The sequence below is a fragment of the Diospyros lotus genome, chromosome 6, assembly GCF_014633365.1.
Source record: "Diospyros lotus cultivar Yz01 chromosome 6, ASM1463336v1, whole genome shotgun sequence".
Lineage (NCBI taxonomy): Eukaryota > Viridiplantae > Streptophyta > Magnoliopsida > Ericales > Ebenaceae > Diospyros > Diospyros lotus.
Genome location: NC_068343.1, coordinates 11,333,089 through 11,344,380, shown reverse-complemented (window position 1 = coordinate 11,344,380; position 11,292 = coordinate 11,333,089). Strand labels below are relative to the sequence as shown.

Here is an 11,292-nt window from a genome sequence, read left to right as displayed (position 1 = left end):
CCTTAATTATCCAGATGATCTTGAACAAAATAATCGCACCTTGTGCCATAATTTTAATGACTATGATGTCTATGAAAGGAGCCAAAAAGGAAACGGAACAAACTAATACATAGATGAATTCAGTATACACTCCAGATATCATAGCCTAGGCATTTTACAGTGACGTAGTGCAACACATGACTTGGAGCAACATCACTCTTTTAACTTTCCATTACCATCAATAACATCTTTTAACATTTCTAGTCCACTGGGCCCTGAGATACAAAACGGAGAAAAAAAAAATACCATTGGATCACGAACATTTCCAACATCTTCAAATTGGATACAAAACAATAAATATAACTGCATCATTGTAACACACAACTTGTTCTCATAACTGGGATCTTCCCGTCAATTACACCAAACAAATTAAAACCGGGTGGGGAGAATGAGCTGTGTACAACATAGCGTGTGTATCTACGAACAATACAGAATAAAATCCTCCAACTCATAGTTTAAGAAGACCCCTAAACTGTAGATGGAGACCACATACCGGGACCTCCTGCTTCCTGAGAATAAAGGACGAAATATTATGAGAATGGCTCCTTTGGCGTCCTCTTGTTCACAATATGGAGCAAGCTTTTTGTGCCTTGCTTTTCTTTTTCTTCTGCTTGGGTGGCTGAAGCACAACTTTGATGGCAGCATCAAAAACGCCCTTCACATTCTGCCATAACAAGGACATTGCTCACAAGTCCTTGAGCAAAGACACAAATTTCTGTAAGAAAGCAAGAGTCCCTAGAAGTCATACCTCCTGTGTTTTTGAACTACATTCAAGGTAATCAGGTGCTCCAATCAACTTCCTTAGCTCCTCCCCCTTAAAGCAGAAGGTAGCAAACAGCAAATCAGAAAGAAATGAAGGAAAATTTGATAGAAAACAAGCTACAATGCAAACCTAATTGACCAATCACTATGAATTTGATAGTTTTTTTTACCTGAGCGGTTGTAATTGGCACAGCACCAGGATGGTCTATAAAGAATTGCTTATCGTCCCGAAGATCTGAGGGCATTATCATCAAAATCATAACAAAGATCTTTATGGTTGGAACTCAGTCAAAATGATATCAGAATAGCCTTAAAACTAAAAGAAAAAGAATAATAAAATTTTGACTAATATAAAGACTGTAACTCCACCTAGTGGAATTAGGTTTGTGATTGCTGCTGTAGTTGCTTGACCAAAAGAAGTTTAGATACAAGGTATAACCGAATGTAAAAAGTCAAACTTAAGTGCATGCTTCATAATGTGCTGATACAGATTTCAATTATTAGAAATGGTATGGTTTTCTCAAACAAATAAAAAATAATAATGTGCTAATACAGATCTTTACTCTGCATTTGAATATAAGTCACGCCAAAAAGTTCACTCTTCAGGTAATATGCAACAAAATCACACTTTCTCGTAGAACTTCATAAACAAGCAATGCCACTGGATTTATATATATATATATATATATATATCTGTTAACTGCACTTTATCAAAAACTCTACCACAAACGTAGCAGACAAGCAAAAGATCAAAGACTATAAAATTCTAGCAAAAGAGATCATCAAAATTGCCACAAAGATCAAGGAAACTTATAATTTGGCCGCCAAACAGATTTTTTCATAAAGAAAACAAAATCAAACATTCATTTCATGAGATGAAAGAAAATTAGATTTTTGGGATCAACACAAATAGATAATCTGAATGAGAATATGAGATAACCGAAGACTAACCAAGTTTTGTTCCAACAAGAACAATTGGGACCCCTGGAGCATAATGCTTCAACTCAGGAATCCACTGAAATACAAGATGTAAAGACAAAAGAATTCATTAAAACTTAACAAAAGTTTTGGTGTTGCATGCAACAATGTTGTGGGTATGAGAAAGAGCGAGGGAGAGCCTAATCACGAGTTTTCACCTTCTTAGAAACATTCTCATAGCTAGCTTTGCTAATGAGAGAAAATGCCAGGATGAAAACATCTGCCCCACGGTAACTCAATGGTCTTAACCTATTGTAATCCTCCTGTCCTGTTCCACAGAATCAGAAACAAAACCCATATCAACAATTTATGTATGGCACTACACATGCCTTACGCTGCCAAAGTAACATTATTATGCAAGAATTAGAGTGCAGAAAAGGAAAATAAACTGGTGAAATTACTAACGTACCAGCAGTATCCCATAATCCAAGGTTAACCGTACTTCCATTGACGACAACATTAGCACTGAAATTGTCAAATACAGTCGGCACATAATCCTGTTCCCCATTAAAAAATAAGTTCCAGTTTCAGGGTATGAAAAGTATGGCCAAACATAATTTCATAATTCCCAGAGGATCACATTGATAAAAATGAATTCACAACACAGTTATGGAAAATATTCCAAAGTCAAATAAATCCAAATTTAATTCCAAGAAAGCTGGCATTGCTTTTCCTTTTCCGTTCTGTGTCCTTCCCGCAATCATTGCAATTATCCATGACAATTATACCAAACAAGATGGCAGTGCAGAATTGATTCCCAAAATAAAGCCAGAAACAGACATGTATGACTTAAGCCAGCAACCAATAAGAGTTATACAATTTACAAATTTATGAGAAAATAAATGGAAAAGAGTGGAAAATCTTGAAATTGTGGAAGAAAAAATAGAAAAGGAGGGACATTAATAAAAGTTTGATTTGAAGGTGAAAAAAGAAAAGGCAAGCCAAAGGGAAAATATACAAATTAATTTATCATAATTTTCCCTTCATTTTCTTCTCTTCTTCCTACCTATTAAATTTTTCCTCCTAACCTTTTGCATCAAAATAGAGAAAATTCGTTTGCCTTCACTTTCTTTTCTTTTTCTTGCCGATAAAAGCAGAAGAAATTTTCCTTTGCCTCCCAACATTTTCCCCCCAGCCACTTTCCGCTCTTTCCATGTAACAATAATTAAAGATTTTTAATATAACGAAAAAGAAAGAAACGAATGAAGTAAAATGGGGACCCAAAAGAAACTCACCGTAGGGAAGGTGTTGCTGGTGTACGAAATCAAGAGACAGGTCTTGCCGACGGCACCGTCACCAACCGTGACGCACTTTATGAACCTCGAAGCACTCATATTTCGGTTTTCAAATGAATCCTCAGATCTTCTTCAGAAGACCTGATCACAGCCCACACTCCAACGCGCGCCCTCCGTTTCTCTCTCCCTCCTCTTCCCGGTTTCCCCAATATTGCAATTCTGACAAATGGGAAAAGGACAACCCTGACAGGAAGGCGACTCAGAGAAGAAACCCTAACCCTAAGTGAGAATCAAGGAAGGAATGGGGAAGCAGCGACATGCAGGAAGAGCTGAAAATTGAAGGAAGAATAGGAATGCGGAAACTTGTAACCCTAGAGAGGAAATTGGGAGATCAAGATCAAGAAGATCTAGAGAGAGAAAGAGGAATAAGTGGTGAAGGGGAGCTCATTTTAGCCGGGAAATATTGCCGTTGAATCGTTCGCTGCCTGCGGCCGACCAACCAAACCACCGTACTGTTTTTACTGGCTTTCATTGGCCATCTTCACGGGATTGTCGCGACCCGCTCTGGGCCCTGCCATTTCGGCCCACCAGCCCCAAAGCCCACTTCGCATCTTTCTAATTTTTTCATTATTTTTACACATTTAAGTAATTACAACAACGCCACTTTATTCTAGCTACTTGTTAAAAGGATTTTAATAAGGATGCGTTTGATTGTAAGCATGAAAATTATATGAAAAAAAAATAAATTTTAGACAATTCAATTACCTATAAATTATTTATATAGAAATGATCAATTGAGAATGTTTGACTACATTTTATTTTCTATAAAATTCTCTCCTCAAAAGCCGTTGGTCTACTCCCTCCTCTTTTCATTTGTCTCTCTCTCTCTCTCTCAAACTCACTTCTCTTTCCTGCTTTCCCTTATTGTCGTTGTAGCGACCATCGTTGTCGCCATCAAAGGTTGTAGCAGCTATCACCACCGCCATAGCAGGTTGCAGCGACCATCGCCCCCTCGCTGTGGCTGCCAATCTCTCTCTCTCCCAAACCCATTTCTACTCCCTGCCTCCCCTCATCGTCGTTGCAGCGACCATCGCCGCCGCTATCAAAGGTTGCAATGGCCATCACCCCCTTGCTGTGGCTGCCCATCTCTTTCCCCTCTCCTCCCAAACTTGCTTCTTCTCCCTGCCTCCTCCTATCGTCACCACCACCGCTTTCTCACTCGCCCTCTCTCTCACTCACTCACTCACTTCGTCAATCCACTTTCGCCTCCTATCACCGACCAATTCCTCAAGTTGACATCACCAGTCAGCACTTCAAAGCCAACATCACCCAGGCGATCCATGTTATTTCTTGTTCCTCAAAGCCACTGGTCCATCCTTTCTTGCTTTTTAACAATTTCTCTGCCCCAAAGAAATTAATTTTTTAGAAAAAGTAAAAAAGAGTCACGTGACCCTAAGTGAGAAAATATTTTCTATAAAAAATTTAACTAATCAAATACTCCAAAAGTTAAAATTTAAATAAAAAATAATCATTTTACATGAAAAAAATAGCCAATCAAACAGGCCCTAATATTCTTTGTGCATAAAATTTCAATGAATGAGTTCCCAAAAACATGTAGTATGATTATTAATAAAAAGTCTTGTCTTTTTACCAATTTAATAGATCCTACTAGGGACAGAGAATACAATTTCACACGATTGATTGGAGATAATTAACAAGTTAAAATTTATGGAATAAAAAAGGAATTAAAGTTTGATAGGATGTTGGATTCAAAACCTAAGAAAGGAGTCAGAAGGTGAAAGAATCACAATTGCATCAACATCTCCCTCTTATTGTAAAGCTCTTAAAAGAGGAAGGTGCAATACGAAAGAATGTACGAGGAGCAGAAAAGTAGAAAACTGTTTATTGATTAGGGCAAAGCCTTAAGAGGGTGACGGGGTAGAGCTACAAAGGACCCAAACAATAGGATTAAACAAGAAAAAGAGGAAACCAAAAACACATGGAAAAACCTCTTAATGCAACATACATATATATAATTACATCAACTAACATTTACTACAACATTTAATAGTTGCCAACATTGTAAGCCACTCAAATTTAGGACTCGCAAAATGCGCCAAGGGTTTCATCCAGAGCCTTTCTGTCATAATCGCCGGTAAAAACACAGTTTCCTAGGGGACCTTTCAGGAGAATAAGCCTTAATAGTCCATCAGCCACCTTCTTATCGACCTATCATCCGAAACAATAATATAACTCAAGAAATAATAAACAGTTAAAAACTTAGCAAATCCACTCTCTCTCTCTTACCGCCATGACAGACTTGAACATCTCGACTGTTATTGTTTCAGGAGGAGCAGTAGGCAATTTAGCTTGCTTTAAGATGCTGTGAACCCGCTTTACAAGTGATTCATCAATCCAACCAAGGCGGTATGACATGTCAACAGCCATAACCTGAAGAGCGGCAAATAATCACCATCAGCATAATCTTTTCTTCCTTACTTGTTCTTTTTCTTTTTTATGAAAAGATGCACTATATTTCATGCGAGACTAGGGAACTCATACCATGCCAGCTGCAACAGCCTCACCGTGAAGCCACTGTCCATAGCCATACCCAGTCTCTATAGCCTGCAAAAATGCACCAGATTATGAAAAAAAGACAGCTCGAATAATAAATATGTCCTAGGACCAAACAAGTTAAAACAATGACTAAAAGCACCAGTGATCATCAAGATTGTTTTAAACAAAGATCAGATAATGTGCACATGAAGTTAAAAAAAAAGGGGGGGGGGGGGGGGGGGGGGGGGAAGTGAAAGAAAAGACAACAAAAGAGTTTAGATCTAGCCATTATGTTTCACTATCCCTTTCCTTTTTGCATTATTTTCTCTGATAGGAATTGTAGCAAAGAAGGATTTAAGTGCTGATAAGTGTCTTTTATACACTTATTTTGGTCTATAAACTTAGCATTTATACATTCAATGAACATGATTTTTACTTGATTTAGTTCTATATGTGGTTATGTAGATGTGGAGCATGTGTTGAAGACAATTGGAGCAAAAAGTGATGATGATGTTGCATTTTTGGAGCTAAACTGGGCATTAAAGGCAAGGTCAAAGGTCCACTCGAGGTCGAGATTGAGGAGGTCGTAAAGCATCGAAAGGAGGACGTCATTGGTGAAGTGTTGGAAAGCAAGGAGAAATGGCTCATGGTGCTATCATGCAAAGCATTGCGTGGTAGGGTCGTGGTAAGAAGTCCTTTCTGTGGCTTACGGTGTTATCACGCAAAACATACCGTGGTAGGGTAGTGGCTGTTAAAACTTTATGTGGCTCACGGCCTTATCACGGAAAACATTTTGTGGTAAGGTCGTGGTTGAAAAATTATTATGTGGCTCACAGTCCTATCGCGGCAAACATTCTGTGGTAAGGTCGCGGTAAAACTCAAAGCTTCGCGAAAAGACTGTTTTAAGCCCGTTTTATTCCAAATCAAGTGGGGATGGACTCCTTGAAGAAGAATTCTTAGAAGATTTGGGAGCTTTTTGGAGAGGGAGAAGACGGCAAGTCGAAGAAGAAGAAAGAGATTTTCTTGAAAATCTTCAGTTTTGATTGTATTTTTCTATTCTTTATTCTCTCTAACATCATGAACTTTGTTTTTATTATTCTTTCATTGGTTGAAACTATGTTAGGCTAAGTACTTTGTGGCTACGCTGATTGATGAAACCTAGTTCAAGGATAGTTTAATTAAAAATATTCGGGTTTTATCATATTCTTGTCTTTCGGATTGATCATTTGTTATGCACTAATTCCGTTTTGATACTTGGCCGCCATTAGAACGTATTTATGATTTATATTGCTTTCGAGAAATTCAATATAGATTAGCAGTTGGTAATAAACGACATAAGGTTCGATAGTAGGTAGAGATACCGTTATGCCTTGTGAAATCTTATTTAGATGATCATTGTGGATAAATGCATATTTGTGTATTTGTCGATTAATTAGAGATAATTAATCTCATATGTGAACATAGATTCGATTGACCATCGAGAGAAACTTTTGATTAACTTAAGATCATCGATTTTCAGCTCAAAACAAGAAGTATAAAACCTGATCACTGGAAGATTAAACCAATTGAAGAACTACGGTGGATTCATGAATCCTAGAGCATTAGATTTCTACATTCAAAAACCTAAAGAATTGTTTTGTGTTTTCCATTTAGTGAATTAGTTTGAATTAATATAATACTTACAGTGAGTATTCTTTTAATTGTGTGTGGCTTATTAAAGTTAGTAGTGGTTAAAGTAGGGATCAAAAGTTAATCCTCGTGGAAACGATACTCTATTTATTATTATATTACTTGTTACGATTTCATTTACTTGCGGGAAAGAATACGTGAATAGGTGCCTAACCCTATCAGGGTCGCTTCACAAATCAAGAGCAATATTGTTGTCCACGAACTTTACTTGGTTGTCACCTCTTTAGTAATGAATAAATGAGAACAAATGCTCAACAAATAATGCAATAAATAACCAGTTTCCTCCCCACATTTTTGTTTTATATTGCAGCTTCCTTCATGGTAATTCAATATAAAGATTAATTCATTTCAAAGAGAAGAAATATCTTTTCCAGAAAATTGAAGGCAGCCAAAGATCATCAAGCAGAGTCAACCATAAAAATGAGAGAAAAATTCAAATAAACCTTCAAACTAAGTTCATCATAGCAGCAAACTGCTTAAGATAAGGCATCAAGAATATGCATAAAAGGAGACAAGTAACTACCCCATCTAGTGAGATTAAGGTCTCAGGAGATAATATTATATATAAAGAATAAAAATAAAATACAGGATGTCACACAAATCCAGGACTTACATGACCAAAAGTGTGACCCAAGTTCAATGTTGCCCTGAGTCCACTTTCCTTCTCATCTAAGGATACAACCTCAGCCTTGTTTTCACACGATCGCTTGATAGCATAAGCTAGAGCACTTGGGTCCCTATAAAGGAGCAAACAATTCTACTTTTGCATAAGATCTCTCAGAAACAAAAATAAGAGCACAATTTATTTCTCTTTTTGTTCCTTTTTTTTTTTTTTTTTTTTTTTTACAAATGATGGTTAACATTTTACATAATGATGATGATGGCATAAAGTGGAACTATTTTGAACTTCATTTCTCACCCTAGGCCCATCAATCTAGTTTCTTAATCTTATTATTATTATTTTTTTATTTTAAGTACATCTAAGCCATCCCCTCAAAAACGAAAATGATCACTAAGAAAGAGTATGAAGCAACATCTGCATTATGATGACATCAATTATTTTCACAATATAACAGTTTCACATATGAATCGTATGGGACAAGGACAAAGATATCTTTTACCTTGCCATCAGTGCCAGCATATTCTTCTCTTGCCACTCAAAAAATTCAGCATCTCTGATGAGCCCATATTTTATAACCTCAGCAAACCCTGACGCTAGTTCTCTATCTGGCAATGTATTTAAAGTGTCGGTATCTACAAGCACGCATTGAGGTTGATAGAATGCACCAATCAGATTTTTCCCAAGACGGTGGTTTATTCCAGTTTTTCCCCCAACAGAAGAATCTACCTGAAAAGAGAAGAATACTATGACGAGACAGCATATGGAAAGACAAGTAAACATGCATGATTCAAGCAATAGAACATGAAACCAGTTTTTCCCCCAACAGAAGAATCTACCTGAAAAGAGAAGAATACTATGACGAGACAGCATATGGAAAGACAAGTAAACATGCATGATTCAAGCAATAGAACATGAAAGGATTTGCGAGCAGCTTTATAACCTGTGCCATAACAGTAGTAGGAATTTGAATAAGATTAACTCCTCGGAGGAAGGATGCAGCAGCAAACCCACACATATCACCAATGACGCCACCACCCAGGGCAACAAACGTACATCGTCGATCCAATCTTGACTCAATAGCCTTGTCAAAAACTTTCATAAGAGTGTCCTTTCAAAGCCACAGCAATAAATCAAGTTAACCAGCATTTCTCCAAAAAAATTTAAACATAATATGCCAGAAAACAGAACCTTGTGAAATGTACCATGTCCTTGTATTTTTCGCCATCAGGTAAAATTACAGTCTCAACCGAAACATTTGGGTTCCCAGATGTTAGAGCACTAATAACTTTATCCAAGTAAATTGGTGCAATTGTGGTGTTAGTGACCACAAGAACTCTCTTCCCATGAACATGCCTGCAGAATACATGCAAGTGGCTAAGAAAATGAAGTTATGAACCAGAAAAGTCATTAAAACTGCAAAACATGAGTTCACAAAAGTTGTCCCACCCTTTATGCCTCCATGTTGAGGAAACAATAAGGACAAAATAAAAGGCATAAACGAATGAGAGAGAGAGAGAGAGAGAGAGAGAGAGAAGAATGCCAAATTTTGATCATAAACTAAAGTTGAAGTCTCAAAATCCCCATATTTCAGTTGTCTAATTCACAGAGAGACAAAATTATAAAAAGGATAAACTTGAGTTAATTAATTACAGCTATTCTTATCTATTCCTTGGCCCCTTAACAAGGGCAAAATAGCAGTAAACCAACAAACTCACGACAAGGACAAAAGAAGAAAATTAAACATCTGAAATTTACAAAGACATCCCACAGTTCAAGTTAACCATGTCTAGGAGCAATAATGCTATGACCAGAAGAGGTGATGTCAAAAAGACCAGAGAAACTATAATCAATAGTCATCTTGTAAATCCTTGTGAATTTGCAGCTTAACAGAAAATAGCAGCTCGTGAAGAGGGCTCCAGACAAGTGTGTCAGGCATCTAGTACAACTACCTAAATAACCTGGCAGGATTTGGAAAAGTAATGCTAAAACCACAAAAATGACTATGCATCTCCCTTAAAAGCCCACACACCAGTTGGAAACATCCATTTCAACATCCATAAGTAAGCCTCCCTCTCGTGTAGAGACCTTGACCATTTAACTGAATTTCAACACACCACTATTTCACCTACCCAATCTCAGGCCAAGCGTTTGATGCTAGCATGACCTGGACGGCATCCTGATTCGGACCTAACTAGTTCAGGGGAAAGATCATCAAAAATAAACTTACAACAGTTATTATAATTTGAGCAGTCCTCCAGGAATGCCAAACAAACTAAAACACATCAGGGCTCACCTTCTGTCCTTGAGTTCTAACAGATAATTTCAAGTGCGTACAACTAATAGCATTCAATCCACTCAAAACTGGCATTACCTCTCGCTTCCTTCATTACTTCCGTTTCTTTTCAACCATAAGGACCAAATAGATTGAACACGCCGCTACCAGATTAACAAGCTCTAATTGAACTGACTAAATGACCATTCGATCAGAGCGTAACCCTAATTGATCATGATTACTACCTATAATTAGCCATCAACAAAAGAAAGCCGAATGGCGACTAAGCGGAAAAAACGAAGACCTCTGAAGAAGATGCGGCTGGTGAAGAAGCCCGGGTCCAATGTAGATCGGGTAGCTCCGGTCACCCAAGTCGGCCTCCACGGTTGTCAGAACGCCCGAATTCGCCTCACTCGGCGACCGGTCCATCACTTGAGGAGCCGAACCCGCCGACGCTCGGGAGGGCACTCTGTATGTCCGGTTCAAATGCGATGACAGAGAAGGACACCGGATACGGTCGAAACCGGAGCTCCGGAGCTGGAGAAAGGAACCGGTGAGGAAAAGAGAGGTGCGGCGGGAAGAGAGAGGAAGAATCTGTTTCAGAGAGAGAGAGGGAGAGGATGAGGAAGCCATGGAAGAGAGAGAGAGAGAGAGAGAAGGAGAGGCGGCGTGGTGGGAAATGGAGGGTAGGTCTGGTTTAACATATTGAATCTGTGAGTTTTGGTTGTTGGGCTTCTACCAGAACCAGAACCAGAAAGCGAGTGTTGTTAGGTGAAACGGGAAGCATCTGGCCGTGGAATTTCTGGTGCCACTCTCCCCACTCTTTTTTTATTATTATTATTATAAAATGCTAAATAACTCATTATATTTTATAAAATAATTAAATAAATTATTTGTATTTTTATAATTGAATCAAAATTTATTATTGTATTTAAAAAATAAATAAATCACTATAATTTCAAATATAATAATGTTAACCTTTTGTCTCCAATCAAAATAATTTCGTAGGATCATGAATTCTTAAATTCATCCCCAAATTCATATGTAATCTTGCATAATTATAATTTGTATATTTTTTAAATATAATAATTAATTTAACTTCAATTTTTTAAATATAATAATTTTTAAAAACATAATAA

At 37.5% G+C, this 11,292-nt stretch overlaps 2 protein-coding genes across 2 annotated transcripts; both read right to left on the bottom strand.

The window, feature by feature from the left end:
- Positions 1 to 176: 176 nt before the first annotated feature.
- On the bottom strand, positions 177 to 3,541 carry LOC127803466 (rac-like GTP-binding protein ARAC1). Its single transcript, XM_052339702.1, has 7 exons — positions 3,015 to 3,541; positions 2,189 to 2,276; positions 1,938 to 2,047; positions 1,753 to 1,816; positions 972 to 1,036; positions 788 to 853; positions 177 to 703 (listed from the first exon to the last, which is right to left on the bottom strand). Exons 1-7 carry the CDS (start codon positions 3,111 to 3,113, stop codon positions 602 to 604), a joined length of 594 nt encoding a protein of 197 aa, XP_052195662.1. The 5' UTR covers positions 3,114 to 3,541; the 3' UTR covers positions 177 to 601.
- Positions 3,542 to 4,888: 1,347 nt separating this feature from the next.
- Positions 4,889 to 10,925, bottom strand: LOC127803464 (3-dehydroquinate synthase, chloroplastic). The gene is made up of 8 exons (XM_052339700.1): positions 10,458 to 10,925; positions 9,084 to 9,234; positions 8,822 to 8,989; positions 8,381 to 8,607; positions 7,873 to 7,996; positions 5,577 to 5,639; positions 5,322 to 5,465; positions 4,889 to 5,243 (listed from the first exon to the last, which is right to left on the bottom strand). Exons 1-8 carry the CDS (start codon positions 10,784 to 10,786, stop codon positions 5,112 to 5,114), a joined length of 1,338 nt encoding a protein of 445 aa, XP_052195660.1. The 5' UTR covers positions 10,787 to 10,925; the 3' UTR covers positions 4,889 to 5,111.
- Positions 10,926 to 11,292: the final 367 nt, after the last annotated feature.